This window comes from Diadema antillarum, unplaced genomic scaffold (genome assembly GCF_040938485.1).
Source record: "Diadema antillarum isolate AM-2024a unplaced genomic scaffold, OU_Dant_1.0 scf00000114, whole genome shotgun sequence".
NCBI classification, from domain to species: Eukaryota; Metazoa; Echinodermata; class Echinoidea; order Diadematoida; family Diadematidae; genus Diadema; species Diadema antillarum.
In genome coordinates, this window is record NW_027271003.1 from 3,284,905 (window position 1) to 3,305,999 (window position 21,095).

The 21,095-nt window shown below is 39.1% G+C and overlaps 1 protein-coding gene across 1 annotated transcript in view; it reads left to right on the forward strand.

Annotated features, from left to right (window-relative positions):
• Positions 1-19,864, forward strand: part of LOC139719747 (kynurenine/alpha-aminoadipate aminotransferase, mitochondrial-like) — a 36,170-nt gene extending 16,306 nt beyond the window's left edge. The window contains exons 3-12 of the mRNA XM_071631137.1: positions 4,443-4,511; positions 5,448-5,580; positions 6,577-6,651; positions 7,303-7,415; positions 8,237-8,396; positions 9,072-9,154; positions 9,597-9,693; positions 10,007-10,133; positions 18,612-18,820; positions 19,805-19,864. Of these exons, the coding sequence (XP_071487238.1) occupies positions 4,443-4,511; positions 5,448-5,580; positions 6,577-6,651; positions 7,303-7,415; positions 8,237-8,396; positions 9,072-9,154; positions 9,597-9,693; positions 10,007-10,133; positions 18,612-18,820; positions 19,805-19,864 (1,126 nt within the window). The remainder of the gene's footprint in view (positions 1-4,442; positions 4,512-5,447; positions 5,581-6,576; positions 6,652-7,302; positions 7,416-8,236; positions 8,397-9,071; positions 9,155-9,596; positions 9,694-10,006; positions 10,134-18,611; positions 18,821-19,804) is intronic.
• Positions 19,865-21,095: the final 1,231 nt, after the last annotated feature.

Genomic DNA, 21,095 nt, shown 5'->3' on the forward strand with positions numbered 1-21,095 from the left:
TTCATGGGCCAGGGAGCGCGAGACTGACGCCTAGTCAACAGGTGGTTCAGGCATGTCTATTGTTTAGGGCCATTGTCAGCACACACTCACATACACATCATTGGTTCCGGCGCAAAGTTCAATTTTTGTACAGAGGGTTAAAATTTGACAAAAATCTGAAACCTTACTTCAAAATCAATCTTAGATTTAATGAAACTGAATTATGCTTTCACGTGCAAATCACCTTCAACCAAATTGTACACTATTCAGCTATTGTTCATATCAATGACAGTTTTATCGGATGAATAGTTTTTGAACTATTAATGATCAAAAGTGGGAAATGTTTTTTGAAACACCTAGGTACAAACGAATGTCATGTCAGCCTAGTTTGCTGGCACAAACCCTAGTTGGTCGTAAAGAGCCTGTGTGCGCCAAGACTACTACACGCACCACTGCATTGCAGCCGCTCGGAGAAGCTACTAGGTGTTACGAAAAAAAAAATCCTACTTTCGATCCTTTTATTGTAACAGATAACATTAACATTGATATGAGCAATAGCTGAATAGTGTACAATTTTGTTGGAGGTAATTTGAAAATGAAAGCATCATTCAGTTTCGTTAAATTCAACATTAATTTTTCAGTTAGGTTTCAGATTTTGCTCTACTTTCAACACTGAATAAAACTTCAACTTTGCACTGGGGGTTATTGGTGTGCATAGGAGTGTGTTGTTGATAGCCAGACAATGGTCCTGGACAATGGCAAGGATTGGAATGCTCTATTACACATTAATGAGGAATTCCACTATCACAGCTAGTCTTTATTCATTCTGAAATGCGGTGTATGCAAGCACAAGGAAACATGTGCTCATTTTATTCATGTGCATGCATGTCACCCTGTCTCATGAATTCAGACTAGCAGTGCTCAGGGCAATCCACATGAATAAGTGATAAAGCATTCATATGCCTTGCAGCAGAGCTCTGAACAGGTGGTAGCCATGTCAATTTTTCAGGGTCATTGTAAGCACACACTCACATACATATCATTGGTTCCTGTGTAAAGTTCAATTTTTTTAACAGAGGGTTAAAATTTGCTCAAAATCTGGATCCTAACATTGAAATAAATCATTGATTTCATGAAACTTATATAGGCTATCATATTCAAGTCACTTCCAACTAAATTGGACACTATTCAGCTATTACTCTTATCAATGACATTTTTATCTGATATATAGTTTGTGAACTATCAAGAATCAAATCGGGGAAATATTTTTGTAACACCTAGTACAACACAGGGCTTATGGAACAGTGCAGGAGTGGTGCATGTAGTAGTCTTGACACAGACTCCTTTACGACCAACAAGGGTTTGTGCATGTAGTAGTCTTGGCACAGTCTCCTTTACGACCAACAAGGGTTTGTGCCTGCACACTAAATGTCAGCCCTCACTATATGTTATGGTTGAAATTTCACAATGTCGACACATGAGGGGGGCCCTGTCCATTGCAACAATCATAAAGACGTATATGAGACCTCAAATATTTGGTTTGGAATAGGTACATGATATTGGTGTCAAATTTTATATGTCCATGAAATTGGAAATTGGAGTTTGCAGATCGATATGTTCAAGAAAATTGTATATAATGATACTACACACAAAATTCGAGTGAAGATACAAATAAAAGGCTAGTCTTTCGAAAATAATATTTTTTCAATTATATTTATTTGTCATGTAAAAATGAAGGAAATAATAACAGTACCATTTCAGGAGAATTCACGACCAAAATATTACTTTACATTCTGGTTGTTCATCAAATTACAGCAAAGAGAACCCCCATTTAATCCATTATATTCTTAACAATAATTGGAACAGAAGAAGCACGCAAAATCTGATGGACATGGTTGTCCGTTTACGGTTGCCATGGCAATCAGCAATATCAGAAGTAGCTAAATCATAAATCAAATACACACTTGTATTTACAAGGAGATTTTAGAAAAAGTCACCAAATTTTGTTGAAATTGGATAAAGGGGGAAGGAGAGGCAGACGAAAATACGGTGGGAGCCACAATGTGCCGCTCCCGTGGGCTTTATAGAGTTACGCATGTTTACTATACCAGTAATGAAGACTGTGGCTAACAAGCCATTAGTCAGATTATTAGCTTGATAAGCTATTCCAATGGGGTTGGAGAAAATGCACATTTTGCGTATCATATGTGTAATCAGCACTGATAATAAGTTATTGATCACTGAATGAGTCTGTTAGGGGAAAAGAAACCACGAAAACTCAATGAAAACATTGAAATACAGTAAGTCATATAGTTAGTGTTAGTGTGATCTTCATTACTGATGTTCTCTGACATCTGGCTGATGATACATTAAAACCGTAATTATGATAACCACAGCGTTACGAGCATCATATCTTGTGTTGATATCATGTTCTAATCATTGGAAACCAACTTTTATGATATTAGGTAACTTTCGTTACAACGTTTTTCTAAGAACGTGTACTCATAAGCATTGCATACTTAATTACAGTATACGTATTTTTGAAGAAATTCTTGAGTGGTCCACAATCTACAAGCATTGCTTTTTAGTGGACCTCTCAGTTCTCTTCTTCCCCTTTAAACACAACTCTGTATTTCCAATATGTATGTATATCTTTATTACTTTGTTGACTATCGTTTATTTGTCATACATTGTAATTATACATTACACATTTACATACACGTACGTGACCCTGCATCACAAAACCAACAAAAAAGTCACCAGACATGAATTTATAGTTAAGAGCATGCAGATTATAAAAAAAAAAACAGACTCTAAGCTTTAAAATGATGTATAACTCAATTCAAAGGAATTCTCCTAACCTATCTAAATACTAGTTATTGGAAAGAAAGGACACACTCTGGAAGGTGTGAACTGAGAAAACAGGCTCTGAAGAGCAGGGTATATTCAAGCGCCTAATCTTTACCAAGCCATGCTAGCTGTGGGATGAATGGGACAACAACAACAACAACAACAACAACAACAACAACAACAACAACAACAGCAACAACAAAGATGTTGATCATCGGAGCAACAACAACACGGAAGATATTATCAGATTAAGCTGAAATTGAGCATGCTTCATTAACACATTCAGTAGATGATCAAAGCTGACTTTCAATTCACCAGCATCATTCCTTTCAAAGTTATTGGAGTTGAAAGTGAGGAGTATGGACAGGGTCTTTAAGAAATGAAAAGAGGGCTTAAAAATAAACCGTTTCTCCCATAAGCATTTTATACTGTTATCAACTTTTCAATAGCTGTTTTGCTTAAATAAGCGACAGGTCCAAATTTTATAACGTCACTAATCATTATCCGATTTTGATCAAACTTTCACTGTTATAAGATTTTGCTCTCTTATCCTCTTGCATTTTGATTTTGAACTTGTTTTTCAGACTGTTGTAGTTATTTTAGGCTGACGTCGACGTACTCTTTGATACTATTGTCGAAGACAAGTCCACTATAATATTGTCTAGTACATATTCATGAAAGAAGACAAAGCAATTTTTTTCCTTTAGTTTAAATCCTCAAAACACAGTTGTGTGTATTATGCAAAGTGAAAGGTATGCTTACATAGAATCTCTAAAAGTCAGTGTGCCTTATTCATTATGATAGCAAGTACTAGGAAAGGTGAGCATGGTAAACAAGATAAGCCTCGAACTCGGTCTCACAAAGAATAGTGAAGATTACTCCCGGGATTTGTTCCGATTGATCTATAGTTATCAAAGACTGCCATTCCGACAAAGACATTATGCTATTGCTGCTCGTGATATCGCAGTTGTCGTTATTCCATTTATTTCATATCCCATTCATTTATCTATATAAAGCTGGCAAAAGTTTTGGTGCCTAATTTGTATTCATCTTTAAAGTTATGTTCAGCAGAGAGACAACAATCCCACTTATCGACCTTTCGCCAGGCTTGCCAAATCCTGACCTATTTCACCTTGCAGGTGCAAAGTTCCAGCTGAGGTTTGTTTCACGACTTGTTATTGATCCAACAAAATACTGTGTGAATAATGTCATTAGCAATAGTCTATTGTGAGCATAACAATGTGCATTAATTCTGTGAAATGATTTAACTTTGAAAATCAACTTTTTTATTTGCATTGCCCAATCCAAACAACGAATACGCAACATGAAACTGAGCCTCTAGACTCTCACGTTATTTAGAAGTCAATGCCAGCATTTCAAGCCGTATCAATTCCACCCGTTACACTTGTTATGATATGTCACGTGTATAAACTATAGTCATTATGTTGACCAAAGTTCGAGGTGATTTTTTCCATTCTATGCCTTACGTAGCTTCTCAGTCAAAACAAAAGTGGCACAAATAATCCACGACATTAAAAAATTAAAGAACTAAGCTCAATGCGCACAACTTTATTCCTCTGTCTAGAATTATTCTCATCCCCTCCCTTTGACAGAGATGGCTCAACAATTGAACTGTCAAGTGATGATATGGAGATTGCTCAAAGTTACGGAAAATTTGATGGGTAGGAATTTCCTTTATCATTTCATTTTGCGTCAGCATATTTTCATTATCATTGTTATTTTAGTTAGTTATCAAAAATTACTTATTTATTTTCAATTTTGTCATGAAGTATATACACACTTTATATATTTACAATTTCTATGTATCTGATTAGTTTCATGAAGAATATCAATGTGCGAGGTAGAACAAAGTAGAGAAAATATTTTCTGAATGATATAATAGATGTCTTATAAACAATAATAACATTACATTGTAGTAAGATAAAAGGCTAATCGAAAGTGCGTAACGATGTAAGGCTATGCACACATTGATACAGGCTGGGATCCAGCGAAAGCTTCTCTCTCTCTCTCTCTCTCTCTCTCTCTCTCTTTTAAGGATATGCCTGAGATTGAAATGATTAGAATAGCGTTTGGGACTGTGTAATATAGGCCTACATAACTCATGTCTTTAATAGTGATGCTTAAGAATTTTGATCACAGAAATATGCTTACTGTTCTGATGGTATGCAAGCCGCCTACTTTATTGTGATGTCGCATATACAGTATAACGAGATATTCCATATCTTTATGAATGGATAAAATCATCCCTTAAAACGCTAAGCTTAAATCAGTGGTAATCATTAATATGTAAAAAATGTAATTAAATCTATCATAGTCTCTCCATACTTCTGAACTAACATAACTAGTAATACAATATGGACAAATATCATAATTTGAGTTCCTCTTTATACTTTAATCCAACGAAATTGGCATTTAAAAAAAAAACAATGTCTAAATATTCTAGGCGAGTGAGAGGAAATTATGTTCATAAAGCTAGCATGTTTAGAATTTGAGGATGGCCGTTTGATATGTAGATGAAAGCTGTTCGCTGACTGTAATTCCCTTTCCACTAGATTCAGGTTGACGAAGGTTCTTGTTGTTCTTCGTTTCTCTCTAAGGGTTAAACCATTCCGAGAGTGGCTGGAAGAACTAACCATCAAACTTCACAGGCCACCAACCAGGACCAGCCCAGACCCAGACAGAGCGCTTCAAGTGATGGTCAACGCAGGGGCCGTGCAGGGGTTACATTCGGTACATTCCTTATATTACTATCAATATTATACACTTCAACACTTAAATCAGCTCAAAATTCTTACGTTTCGAGTATGTTGAATAAGAAGAATGCAGGACTACAAGACAATCATATACATTTTGATTAAAATTGATTATTAGTTTCGGAACTAAATAACTGCCATTTTCGTAAAAGGAAGCCCGTCAATTATGGATGTTTTGACTAAACGAATTTAGCGTCAGTCAATTGTTCCCTCACAATGCAAGAAGACATAGAAACCCACAAGCACAGAATGAGGGCTTTAAACTAGGCACACACTTTGACTGTATATTGCTTTAACGAAAGCTACATACAAAGAATATTACCTTACCTGGAATTTGGAACGGTGGATGTACTTCTGGGAGAGATTATCTGGTTATGTTAATTCCCGCTTCTTTTTTTTTTATAAATTTCACAAGGAAAAATACAATCCTGAAAACAAAATGACCACATTCTATCTAAAGGCCTAAATTATGTCAGTGTATGTAACTCGTGCCGAGACAGCAGTCAAGCCTGAAATATCGTTGTGCAATACATGTATCGAGGATCAGACGATATTTCTTTTTAACGCTCTCTCTTATGATAACTTTAAATGATGAATAGCTATATTAAAATGATCGTGATTATAATGATCGTAACATACTAATAACATTATACAGAAATGTCAAATGCCTCCATAATTTAAACGTTAATACCATTGTTTGCTAATAAACAATCTAGGTGTGACAGAAAAAAATGATCAAAATCAATCGCAGTGTTTTTGCAGAAATATTGTCAAACAATTTTAAATCATCTGATATATCTTTATTTAGAAATGTTTATGTGGCTTTAATGTAATTTTGTTGATTGTGTTTTCCATAATTATGTATTATATCGTCAATTCTTTTTTCGTAAAACATCAGAGAACAGATTCTTGCTTCGAACTATAAAAATATTCCCTCAAAGCTGATGATTCATATTCCCTGCTTTAATAACAGGCTGCGAACCTGCTTCTCAACAAAGGTCAACGCTTTTTGATTCCAGAACGAACCTATCCAACGTTCCTTGAAGCGGTATGTGTTATATAATTGAAAAAAAAAAATTCTTCTAGAGCTTTATAACTTCCATTTGCTCATATATTCACACTGACACCAACAGCTATCATTGTGATAACTGTTTTAGTATCTTCGTCTTCAATCGATTTTTCCTGCCTTTCTTACTATTGCATTTCCTGTGCATGTACTAATAATTGCATCATTATAGACGCCTTACTCCCTCCAAGTTTCGTCGTAATTATTAGTAATTGTGTGACTTCTGGCTGATGTAACGAACTTTGAGACAAATCAGTTTCCTTTGCGCATCCTATTAATAATCTAAAGAGCCTTTACGATTTATTTGGCAGAGGAAGTGGTGGTCATCATAAGTTATCAAAGATTTTCTATTGGTAAAGTATTACGACTTCCTCTCAAATTGGCAGACCATATAAATCATTAACATCCAGTAAATTCTGAATATCACTCTACAAAATTTGAGGATCTCTATTGTTTTTCTTAAGAATAATAATATGCGGTCTATGTCAATTCGGTTGACACTACCACTACCACGGACGCGTATCAGTCACACACGCAACACTTTTGATTTGAAGTGATTTGTTACAACATCTAGAGGTAATTTCTACTATTACTATTGAATTCCTTAAACTAATGTGACATGATTTATTTCAGTTGCGGGTGATGCAAGGTGACCCCATTGGAATAAAGATGGAAGAGGATGGACCAAGTATCACACATCTTGAAGAAGTGCTTTCTCAGTGGAACCCGGACGATAAAGAAAACTGGTAATAAGTAGATGAGAGTCCATGTGTTGCTGCGGGACAAGGAACCAAACTTGAATTGCCGAGTTTCCGTCTTATATTATGACGTGTTCATATTAAGGCACTGAGTTTAATGACGAATACCTTTCCGCAACGGATTAATTTTCTAAGCAGACCCATAGATTAACGATCATAGGTCAAATTCAGAAAACTTGCATTTGAACAAGTAAAACACGATGTCTTTCATCACTATGGCAGGAAATTCAAAGGAATGTAATTCAAGGCTATGTGTATGTTACGGAAAACAAAACATACTGATCTTTCTAAATTTAGAATGGACGAAATGACGAATATGATGACTGTTAAAGTATACTATGTTGTGTATAGTAATGCGTAATACGAAGAAAAAAAAATGCAGATATGAATAATCGAAATGAAACAGTGCCAAATTTCTTTTCAATTTCTCAGGCAACCCTGCTTCTAAACTATACTTTCTTTCTTTTTTTTTAAATTCTTCCAATATTATACACATATATTGGAATTCAGTATATCCTGAAATAGTTGTCTTCAATGTGTATTAAGACCGTAACAAAAACAACAGACCAAACACCTCAAGAAATAGGTGACGGACGAGTTCTTACATGAAATCATAAATCTGTTTGTATCTACTTGGCACTCTAGTACCTACATGTATCTTGCTATTACTCATAGAGAATAGGAGAGCTCATGGCAGACATAGAGCATAAAATGAAAAGATAAAAGAAAGCCTTTTGCATGTAGGCTCACGCTTGAAAAAAAAGTCATAATCCACGTTGATATTGATACAAGTACTGCTTTTAAAACAGGTCAAAAAGACCGAAGTTCTTCTACATTGTGCCAAACGGACATAACCCATCTGGGGAAACAGTGTCCTCAGAAAAACGCCTCAAGATATACGCCTTGGCACAACGATATGATTTCATCATCCTAGAAGACGACTCATACTACTTCCTGCAGTTTGACGAGGTAAACATTTTCGCGTGTATATGCGTGCTTATTTTGTAGTTAGATTGTTTGCTTTATATATCCCGACATTGTAAAATACCATAAATACAGAATGAATTGTAGCTTTAAGGTGGCATCGGCATAATGTCAAAAGTATACTGGTTCTAAGAAACAAACCCTCATTCTGACTCAGATATGTCCACGATGCACATCCATTTCGCCACACAACGCAGATCAACTCAACGGCTACCCTCAAACGTCTCAACAAGCAACACTATAACGTTTCTTTCGCAATGACGATCGAAAGCGATGTTCCCATCCCATCCCTTGAAGTTGCTGTACTATCTCACCAAAACAATCTCCGGCACCCTCTTCCAATGATTATTGTCACGACAGCTCGTTCAATCACATACCAGTGCCGGTACCTTAGCACCACCTCACATAACTGCAGCACCAACATCCAGGTTGATCCGACTTACATCCACTAACACAATTCACAGAGCATTATACACTCACAAGTCATAAAGGCAGGCAACTTTATAAACTCAAACAGCCAGGGGTATGACAAATCCATTTCACAATCAGTGCAGGAAAGTAAACATCGTTGGCCTTTTAATGGCTTTTTTCAAATGTCAGTTTTGATAGTGCATTGTGGATATGAATCTCATCATTTTGGATACTTCCCTTTAATTCCAGCCTCGTCGGCCTTCATTCCTCTCTATGGACAGTGATGGAAGAGTGATCAGATTAGATTCATTCTCCAAGATCATAGGCGCAGGGTTAGTTCAAACCTCTCTTCTTTACACTTACCTCTGTTAGAATCAATAATTTATTATATTTTTACAGAAATGTATAGCAAAAAACAACACACCGTGGTGTTCTAACTTGGTAATGCATATAAGTTATTAGTATATATTAACATATTGTTTTCTGTAATTTCATGACAAAAGATGTTGGGTTTTCTTTTTTTCTAATTGACGACTCTAGAAAACCGAACAAGTTAAATACAATCGAATTTCACATATTCTTCGTATCCATTTTCTTGCCATATTCATATTCGTGTGAACATACTGATTGAGTTATCTATAGTTCAAAATATGGCACATTTATAAGGCGTCTCGGAATCTCGGGATGCCACTCCATCCTCCCTTATTGTTGTTGTTTATTCGTGACAGATACAAAACCAATCCATTTTACTTTACTTCTCTTATTTTTAATCAGCTTTCGGCTTGGCTGGCTGTCTGGTCCGCGCGCCCTAGTTTCCCGCCTTTTCTACGACATTCAGGTCACTTTGCAGCACGCCAATGTTCTGTCACAGGTAATGATAAGAATTCAGATTATTAAACTTGCATACGAACTGAAAAGCTATTGGCTTCCATAATTTTTCCTCACTCAGACGTAGCGTTATCAAGTTTTGTTTTGTTTTGTTTATTTGTTTGTTTGTTTGTTTTTTTTCTAATCGTAAGTTTGCAGGAGTCATGGCATTATTAGAAGCAACGTTAAGCCATTTTGTCACCCGCCTGTTTTCGCAGAATTTGAGGCAAAACTGATATGTCTCAACGTGAAATCATGAGGTTTTATTTAACATGACATAGAAAAGTGATTACCTTTACTATTCTGTCACATTTCAGGTGGTACTGTATCACATGTTTCGACAGTGGGGTGTAGACGGATTTCTAGAAAGAGCAGACAAGATCAAGGAGTTCTACTTACGACGCAGAGATATTTTGACAAAAGCAGTTGCTGATCACCTGACAGGTTTGGAATGTTACAGCTTTATTCTTTTTTCTTTGTGAGCGTGTGCATGTATGTTGTGGTGTATGTGTGCTGGCCTATTTTTTTAAGTAGTTAGGTGCTTGTGATGCGCCTTGAACAAGGCTAATACCAATAAAGAGGTCCGCAGCAAGTTATCGCTCTCAGATCAAGACATGGCTTCCCAATCGTGGTCTTGTGCAACATTGTTGTGATGGTTTGGGTGCGATCTGCCAGGAATGGAGCGGAACATTTTGATTGTCATGATGTGGTGATTGGGTTGAGTCGTGACAAATTGGGACCTTGTCCGGGAAAATGAACAGACAAGCCGTTTTCTTTCGCATGTACCATGCGGATTGTGGTGAGGACTCTCACGTCTGGTTGTACACGTGTGCTGTAAGTACGTAGTGTATAGCGTCGATGGTGTCACAGGCTCATGTCGTATCGGGCCTACCGGTATGTACCTGCTTGCATGTAGGTTCTGTTAGGCCTCATGCGTTTTGGTGAGGACTAGCTAGGACTCTCACGTTTGGCTGTACACGTTTGTTTTTAGTATGTAGACAAGTGTATAGCGTCGATGACAGGCTTATGTATTGGGCCTGCATTGTTTGCATGTTGGTTTTGACAGGCCACATGCGTTTTGGTGAAGATTTTCACGTTTGGTTGTGCACATTTATTGTGTATAACATTTATGCTGCGTAGGCTTTGGCAGTCATTGACTGTGTTTGTAGTTTTTAGACTACATTTTGTGTGAAGGCCTGGTGCAGATTTTGGTGAGGATTCTCACGTTTGGTTGTGCACGTTGACCGTTGTGTATAACATTTATGCTGCGTAGGCTTTGGCAGTCATTGACTGTGTTAGTAGTTGTATAGGCTACATTCTGTGTGAAGGCCTAGTGCAGATTTTGGTGAGGATTCTCACGTTTTGAACGTTTAATTGTCGTTTTTGCATGAAGGTCTTGTGTGGACCGATTTGGGTGAGGATTCTCACGTTCAGTTGTGTGCGTATAGTGCATAGCGTGGGTATTGCGCATTGGGCTCGAACGTGTTTTGTAGTCGCAGACGGTCGGTCTAGCGCGTCGTGTGTAGGGCTAGTGCAGTTTGTGAGTGTGCGTATGCTGGATGTGTATGTGTGGGGGGGGGGGGGGGGGGGGGGGGGCTTGCGTACACATTGGCTACGTGTCACGCCGAATTTTCTGGAAGATTAGCCTCGGTTAAAGGCATTGATATATTTTCCTTGGTTTGCACAATCGTGCTATGTAATCGTTTGTAGTGAGTGTGTATACTCATTCTATGTCCTTAGATCACATGCTAATGTGATGCCGTGGTGTTCTGATTGTATGCCTGATTCGAAGGCTTAGGGATTTTGATGTTTTCTGCTTATCGTAGAAAATTTTTGCCTGTTCTGCGCATGTGACTGGGTTCATGCGTACATGTGTACTCATATGCAGTGCATTTCTTTTGTTAAGGCTTTGTAGTTTTGTGAGGATTTGTGACTTCTTGCAAGTTTTGATTTTGATATTCCCACAATGGCTGATGCCGTGCAGAGCTTTGTTGATGAACCCACTCAGGAAGGTTTTGATAACCTGAGGAAGGCAGAACTGGTGGAAGTTGCTCGAATTTTAGAAATCCCGATCAAAACATCGGTCGAAAAGCAGAGATCAAGGACACAATTTCGGAGTTTTTTACCAATACTGGTATTTGGCCTGCCTCTTTGTCAGAGGATGAAGCAGGGACAGATGATGGTGAAATTATCACACCTTTGGTAACCCCTGCAGAAAGTGAATTGAAGAAAATTGAGATTCAGCTTCGGATGAAGCAGCTGGAAGTCGAGGCAAAGAAAATAGAACTCGAAATCAAGTCAATCGATGCAAAATCAAATGAACCTTCTTCCGGCAGTTCAGCAAAGTCATCAAGATTTGATGCATTAAGGCAATCTCAATTGGTGCCGAAATTTCGTGAAGACCGGGTAGAAGAGTTTTTCCAGCACTTTGAAAAAGTGGCTGTGAGTTTAGAATGGCCCAAGGAAGTGTGGCCGACATTGATACAGAGCTCGCTGGTAGGGAAGGCCCAAGAGGTCTATGCGTCTCTCACTATCCAAGAGTGTTCTGATTATGAGAATTTGAAGAGTTCCGTGTTAAGGGCGTACGAGTTGGTGCCAGAAGCCCACAGGCAACTGTTTCCGAATTATAGGAGAAGGGATGATCAGACATTTGTTGATTTTGTGCAACACAAGCAGACCCATTTTGAACACTGGTTAAGGTCGTCTGGTGTTGATGATTTCCACAAACTGAAAGAGTTGGTATTGTTAGAGGAGGTGAAGAGGTGTGTTCAGCCAGATCAGCGGCAGTACCTGGAGGAAAGGGAAGTAAATGGTGCCAGGAGAGCTGCTGTCCTCCTTGATGAGTATGTGCTTACCCACAAGGGTACTTTCAAACTTTCTTCAAGCAAGAAAGGAGGCCAGGGTGTGCCAAGAAGAGGAGCTGTTGCTCCAAGCATTCCCAAGCCCAATCTTGATCAAAAGCCGAACAAGGCTTGCTTCTATTGCAAGAAGGATGGACATGTGATGTCAGCTTGCTGGAAGTTGAAGAAGAAGCGAGAAAAAGAGGGGATAAGCAACCCCAAAGCATTGCCAGATGCTTTTGCTATCACTCGCACAGAACATCTGCCATCGTTTGAACGGGTGGCAGAGAATTACAAACCTTTCATATCTTCAGGGTATGTTAGTTTGACGCCTGATAGTGAGCAGGTTCAGGTTCACATTTTGAGGGATACAGGAGCATCACAGAGTCTCCTGTGTGCAAATACATTGCCATTTTCGGTTGAATCTTCTGTGGATTCAGAAGTGTTTGTGAGGGGAGTTGAAGGTGGGAGTGTCCGAGTGCCTCTTCATAATATCGAATTGAAGAGCGATCTTGTCAGTGGCTCAGTTGTAGTAGGTATTTTGCCTACATTGCCAGTCGAAGGTGTCACCTTATTGCTCGGCAATGATATCGCTGGAGAGAAGGTTTTGCCTCACTTTCTCCCAAGTAAGACACCCGTGGTTGACGAAGCCACAGAGAAATTGGTTCAGGATATGCCTGATGTGTTTCCCTCATGTGCTGTTACCAGGTCAATGGCTCGTGAACTGAAGAAAGAGGAGCAAGAGGATATCTTGGCTGATACTTTCTTCTCTAGACTTGAAGAGTCTAGCAGCAGTGATGATGCACATATGGACCATGGTCAAATGTCAGAGATTTCTCGTCAGAGTCTGGTTGAATTGCAGGGCAAAGACCCTGAAATAGTGCGTCTTGCACAGTCACTTGTACCTGAGGATGAGGAAGTGAATGAAACAGTGAAGTTTTACAAGAGGGATGGTATCTTGATGAGGAGGTGGCGCCCTCCTGATGCCACAAGTGATGAGGATTTTCGAGATGTTCATCAAGTAGTGGTACCAAAGATGTACCGGAAGGAGATTATATCTCTTGCCCATGAAGCACCATTGGCAGGTCATTTGGGGATCAACAAAACCCAAGAGAAGGTGCTTCGATATTTCTTCTGGCCAGGTTTGCGACATGACGTCGCAGAGTTTTGTCGGTCTTGCTATGTGTGTCAGGTAGTTGGCAAGCCAAACCAGAAGATTCCCCCTGCCCCTTTAAGGCCAATTCCGGCCTTCGAAGAACCGTTTAGTCGGGTCATTGTGGATTGTGTCGGTCCTCTTCCAAGGACAAAGTCGGGTAATCAGTATTTGCTGACGATGATGTGTGCATCTACCCGCTTCCCCGAGGCAATTCCATTACGGACGATTACTGCCAAGAATGTCAGTAAAGCTCTTGTGAAGTTCTTCACAATGGTAGGACTTCCAAAGTGTGTGCAGTCAGACCAAGGGTCTAATTTCACATCCAAAATCTTCCAACAGGTGATGAGTGAGTTAGGTGTAGAATGTAAGAACTCAAGTGCTTACCATCCACAGAGCCAGGGAGCTCTTGAACGCTTTCACCAAACCTTGAAGAATATGATGCGTGTGTACTGCAGTGAGCAGGAGAAAGAGTGGGATGAGGGTATTCCTCTCCTCTTGTTTGCAGTTCGAGAATCGGTCCAGGAATCTCTTGGATTCAGTCCTTTCGAGCTGGTCTTTGGGCACTCAGTTCGTGGTCCCTTGAAGATCTTGCAAGAAAAGATCTTGGTTGAGCCGGAGTCCAACCTATTGGACTATGTGTGTCAGTTCAAGGATAGACTTTCTTGTACTCGTGAATTAGCTGCAGGTCATCTGAAGGCAGCTCAGTCTAACATGAAGAGACTGTTTGATCGGAAGGTGAAAGAAAGGCATTTCGAGCCTGGTTCTAAGGTTCTTGTGTTGCTCCCTCTTCAAGGAGATGCCTTGAAGGCTAGATATGCAGGGCCGTATGTGGTTGAGAAAAGAGTGAGTGATGTCAATTACATCATCCTGACACCTGATAGGAGGAAGAGGAGAAGACTCTGTCATGTCAACATGCTAAAGGAGTATGTTGAAAATGTAGAAGAGGCTAAAGAAAAGCCTGTTGCCACAGTTGGAATCGGTTGTGAAGTGGATGGTGAAGACAGTGAGAGTGATGATGTGGAAATTCCGCAGTTGATGTTGAAGAATTCTGAGGTGTTAGCAAATCTATCTGACACATTATCTCATCTTCCAGGAGTAGAGAGAGCTCAGGTGATGGATGTAGTCCATGAGTATGAACACCTCTTCAGTGATGTACCAGGTCGTACTAGTGTGGTGGTGCATGATGTTGATGTGGGGGACTCCTCCCCTGTCAAGCAACACCCATATCGTGTGAATCCATTGAAAATGGATGTTCTGAGGAAGGAAGTTCAATATATGCTTGAACATGACCTTATTGAGCCCAGTAAGAGTGGATGGAGTTCTCCCTGTGTGTTGGTTCCAAAGCAGGATGGTTCTTTGCGTTTCTGTACGGATTACAGGTTGCTCAATTCGAAAACAAAGTCAGACTCGTACCCTTTGCCCCGCATCGATGATTGTATTGATCGCGTAGGGAATGCCAAATACGTCAGTAAGTTTGACCTTTTGAAGGGGTACTGGCAGGTTCCCCTCAGTGAAAGAGCGAAAGAACTGTCTGCATTCATGACTCCTGATGGATTCTTCCAATACAAAGTGATGCCGTTTGGGATGAAGAACGCGCCCGCTACATTCCAGAGACTCATCAACACCGTCACGTCTGGCTTGGTGGGATGCGAGGCGTATCTCGACGACATCATAGTGTACAGCCATACATGGGAGGACCACCTTCTGAGAGTCAGAGCACTGTTTGACCGCTTGACCAGTGCCAACCTTACGGTGAACTTGAGGAAATGTGAGTTCACCCGAGCAAAAGTCGTGTTCCTGGGTCATATTGTGGGACATGGTTCCGTCAAGCCTGTTGAAGCAAAGGTGGAGACGATCCTGAACTTTCCCCGCCCACAGAGTAAGCGAGAGCTGAGACGATTTCTGGGCATGACTGGCTATTATCGGAAGTTCTGCCATAATTTCGCTGATGCTGCAACACCGCTCACCAACATGTTGCGGAAAGACTCGCAGTTCGACTGGTCGGATGACTGTCAAGGTGCTTTCAACCGGCTGAAGGCAATGCTAGTGAGTTCTCCGGTTCTTGCAGCGCCGAACTTCGACAAGCAGTTCATTCTTATGGTGGACGCGAGTGACACAGGAGGAGGAGGAGCCCTGATGCAGAAGGACGACAATGGAGTTGACCATCCCGTCGCGTACATGTCCAGAAAATTCAACAAACATCAGCGACGGTATTCCACTGTCGAGAAGGAGACGTTAGCGCTCGTCATGGCTCTTCGTCATTTTGACGTGTACCTGAACACTACAAAGTATCCAGTGCTGGTGTACACAGACCACAATCCGCTTGTGTTCCTGTCGCGAATGAGGAACAAAAATGGACGCCTAACCAGATGGGCGCTAGTGCTACAGGAGTACAACCTCGTGATACAGCACGTACGCGGAAAAGACAATGTCATTGCAGACGCTTTGTCCCGTGGATAAGATAGAAGTAAACGTATTTTCCACGGATGGGACAAAAGGACACCAAATGTGCTTATTATCCACAGATAATAAGACTGGATGACTTGGAAGCACGAACAATACCAGACAAAAGAAATGTGTTTCCATGTTATTGTAAGAGAAGGATATTTCTCTTGTCAAAGAAAGAGTGTTCTTGTTTTGAAATGATGACACAAACATTGTGTACACTGTTTTAATTTGTATCCATAATTTGTTCTTGTCTGCATGGGAAAAGACAGCATGTTTTCCAAATTGTCATGATTTTTGCACCAAAACAGGGCAAAATCATTTCCAGTGATATAGCATGAGTTTTGCTATGTTTTATGCTTTATATGCTGAAGAAAGGGGTTTTCAGTAATACAGCATATTTTGATACAGTGTATAATGTAGACATGGTATTAATTGGAACTGCAAATTAAGTTGCATTGCTGTTTGCAGAAAGCACACACAAACACACAAAAGCTGTTGTTGTTTCTTTTCAAATGCTTAATTTGCAAGAGTTGGAATATTTGTGGTATCATAGAGTTGACCAATTATACATGTTTTCCATCGGGTGAAATTATAAGTATGATACTTATAATGTTTGATGATTGTGCAAGGTTCATGAGACCATACAGGTATACAGTCATAACCAGGTAATATTCATGTGATATCTTGTTTCAGAAACAGAGAGAGTATAATAGGTGTTCATAATTGCATTGTTTTGCTATACTCTAGCCCACTGTACATGCATTTATTGTCTTGACGAACAAGGCTTTACAGTACTTGAACAGAAGTGCCAAGAAATTAGAAATGTAGAGATGTTTGTCAGACCAAACAGTTGAGCTGAACGCGTTGTTATGTCAGTTTTCATCAAAGGTCAGATTGCTACAAGCTCACCATGTAAAAATGGTTAATAAGTATAGTGAATGGAAGATTGCTTCTATTATTGGTGACATACACAATAATCACAACAAAAATGTGTGAAGTTCATTATGCAAACTGCATGATTATCAGTGTATGTAGGTTATTCAGTGATATGTGTAGCGGTTTTTCTCAAGCATATGCACATCAAGCTAAGAGAGAAGTTTGATATGTCCATACTTATGGTATATTATTTCATGATACAATTACAGTGTATTTTGTTCTGAACCAGCAGCATTTCTTAGACTTCGACTAGGTGTTGAAATGTTTGGCCATTTGATACTTTTCAGGAAAGCTAAAGAGAATACATGCTTCATGATTTATGACCAAGCAGAAAAAAAAAAGAAGAAAAGAAAACAAGGAATGTTGTGGTTGTAAAGTTTTGCGCGTATACGCACATGCTTGTTCCGAGCAGGTACTGGGTAGTGGGTCTATATTTAGACAGTTAGCCTACGCTCAAGACAGGCTTTGATAAGGCTCATAAGTCTGAGCTTGTTTATGTGAAGAATCCACTTTAGTGTATGAACACACAATTGTGCATTTTTATGTATTGTGTTTCGGAACATGTTTGTAACGACTGTTTGCAGTTTGACTAGAAAGTTCTTCCATAACTTCCCGTCTTAAGGGGGGAGATGTGATGCGCCTTGAACAAGGCTAATACCAATAAAGAGGTCCGCAGCAAGTTATCGCTCTCAGATCAAGACATGGCTTCCCAATCGTGGTCTTTTGCAACATTGTTGTGATGGTTTGGGTGCGATCTGCCAGGAATGGAGCGGAACATTTTGATTGTCATGATGTGGTGATTGGGTTGAGTCGTGACAGTGCTGATAACGTGATAATAAAGTGTGCCTGCCTCAAGACAGACCATTTCCAAATATCACACTTGGCATGTTCGGGCGCACGACAATAACAGCACGAACACATTGCAAAGTGTGTAATAATTAAAAAGATAAGATAGGACATACCGCCTTTCAACTGCAGAGGTGGATATTTTCGCGCGAGTAATTTTTCGAACTTTGCCGGGTAACATGAATTTCGCGTGTTTTTAAGTCCGCGGAATCAGGACGTTGACTACTGGAACATATGATATGCAAAAATATTTGCGTGCTTTTATTTTCGCGGTAGTTTGTGGTTGCGCGAAATGCGCGAAAATATCCACATCGCAAAAATTTCCACTTTTACAGAGTACATACATATTTTCATAAATTGTGTATGTAGGCCTCTGCATTCAATACTTAACAGTTAACTGAATTGACTCCTTTTGTTGTCAGTTCGCAAGTATAAACTGCGTAACACTTGAATGGGATTAATGATGAAAGATTGCTAAACAATAAGCCATGCCTTTACTTCTTTTTGCTTTAAACAAATACAAATGGTCTGCTTCCAAAAATATCTTAATATATCATTTCCCTCTCTTTCCACCTTTTCTTCTATTTTTTTTCAATTTTTTTTTTTCAAATTTCCTCCTATTTATTTTGCCACCCCTCTGTAAATATTCATGAACACGATTCAGACTGTGTTCCTCCATTGTAATTTATGTTTAAGGCCTGGCGAAGTGGACTGTTCCAAGAGCTGGAATGTTCATGTGGATTGAACTGCCTACCATCAAAGACACGGAGAAGTTTCTGATGAAGGCTGTCGTAACTAGGGGCGTGGTTTTCACCCCTGGCAACATCTTCTACATAGACAAATCGGTGCCCTCCTCGTACGTACGGGTTTCCTACTCCAAAGCATCGGAGAGCGATCTAGTTGAGGTGAATAATGCTTTAATTATTTTCAGAGGTAAACATTGCTTTAAAAAAAAGTGCTTCTTTAGAAGCTAAAACATTGGACCAATTACCCCCATAATTTCTACATCCAGAGACTGTTACTGCCAATCTGAAAAATCTACTATCTACAAGGATATTTGTTAACTTAAATTTGTAATTCCAATTTGTGTGCATATCTTTATTAGTTTGTTGATTACTTTTGATTGTCGTACTTTGTAATGTACATAATTATGCTTATGATTGAATTTTTGATTTTCTTTGAGTTATGTTTTGTTGAAAGAAAAATGAGCATGAAATATATGAAATGAAATAAGTGTTTTCTTATTGTACGCAGTTTTAAAAGCATTGCTTCGTGTCATGCGCAAATTTAGAGTTGATTGCATAAGCCTGATCCACAATCCCCCCCCCCCCCCCTATGTCATTTTCCGGGTACATTGTAGACCTGCTAAAACATATTTGTGGTTCAACTCAATTAACTTTCGGCATTATGGATTTGTTATGGCTTATGAAATGCTTGTAACCTCTATTTTTTGAGCGTGTGTCTGTGTCACCAAGCTATAGCAATTGGATTCTCGATCACAAATTTATGCTCGTTATGATCATCCAATTCTTATGACATGCGCCAGTGGCAGATCCGGGGTGGGGGTACACCGGGCGGGCGCCCCTCTTTATTTTTGCTGTTTAAACAAAATGATTAGAAATAAAAAAAAATGGGGGGGGGGGGGCGTGTGCGTCCCTTTTAACTTTGTGAAGGCGCCTCCCTTTTATGCAAATCCTGGATCCGCCCCTGTGCCCATCATCCCTAACACGAGAACCTAATCTTTGACCTGGCCATAGCTGAATGGTCCTAAACCAGCTACAAACGTTTAAGATGTTCTTTGATTTTTTTTTTTGATCGTGCTTACGTCATCCTTATTTCAGTTACGGTCCGTTGATTCTTATGTATTTCTCGTTTTATCGTTGTTCCAGGGAATAAAACGACTTGGAGAAGCTGTGAGGGAAGCATCATACACAGCGAATATCCAATAAGTTGTTCTAGGATAACTCTATTGGTTTCATTGTTTAGGTCTGAGAAAGACAATACAAATAAACAAACAAAATAGGCTGACTATGCAACAAATCCATCTTACTTGCATGAGAGATAATTTTCACTATTTCACCGATCCGGTGAAATTATTGGTGTAAGGACGAGAATACAAAACAAGAAGGAAGAGAAACATGTATGTATGTATGTATGTATGTATGTATGTATAGTCTTACTAGTTTTTACCGTTTTTTTCGACACAAGCAACTTTCAAATAAACTCCTATGTAGTGCACATCAATGAAACGGCTCATAAATGTTCATATGCAATTGTCATATTGTATACTTTTGTCGAAAATGAAATGAAATTTAAGGAAATAAAATGAAATGCATTTAGGCAATTTGACAGCTTTCAAAGAATTTTCGATACTTGTCAACGCTTTTCTAACAATGATACATGAGCTTCCATATAGGAATGATTACTGTCATGCTTGTTTTTGGTGTCAAACCGTTATACTGTAAACCGTAATACGAGAAGCGATGTGGTTTATTACATGTCTATGAATGTTGCATCATGAAATGATTATTCCATTACATGAGACAAAAAAGAAAAGGTCTTCCCAGGTACCAAAACCCACATAGTGTCGGCAGGAGAGTATTCTGATAGCCGTTATGGAACGAATCTCATTCTTTTTCCTTTTTTTTAGATGTTTGTCTTACACGGTGCATAATCATAATTAATAAATAGAGATATACATGCATACCAGCAAAATAGTAGTTATGATTAGAGGGGAAAAGGAGAACTGAGACGTCCACTAAAAACGTCATCTTTACTTATTATATCCATTTTTGTTTTTCCTTTTCTGCGTCATCAACGGCACTGTGTACACGTATTATTATGCATTGTTTCTTGCTGCTGTTTTGGTACACACATTACATAATAATGGATCTCGTCTGGATATTGCCGTTATATTGATATTGATATCTTATTTTAAAGACGCATTTTCTGGTACTATTTAAGTACTAGTGACAATAAACTTTCATCATAACATTAGCAAACACTTCTATTCAACGAAGATACATTTTGGATAAGATATGTTATTATGAATTTCACCGAGGGATACACGTCGACGAGCTGTGATTTGGAGCGAATTCTCATTTCCATCGCTTTATTTACCTCTTAAATGTCTTTTCCGAAATTGTTTGTTTTATACATGTACTATAATCCCATTTGCAT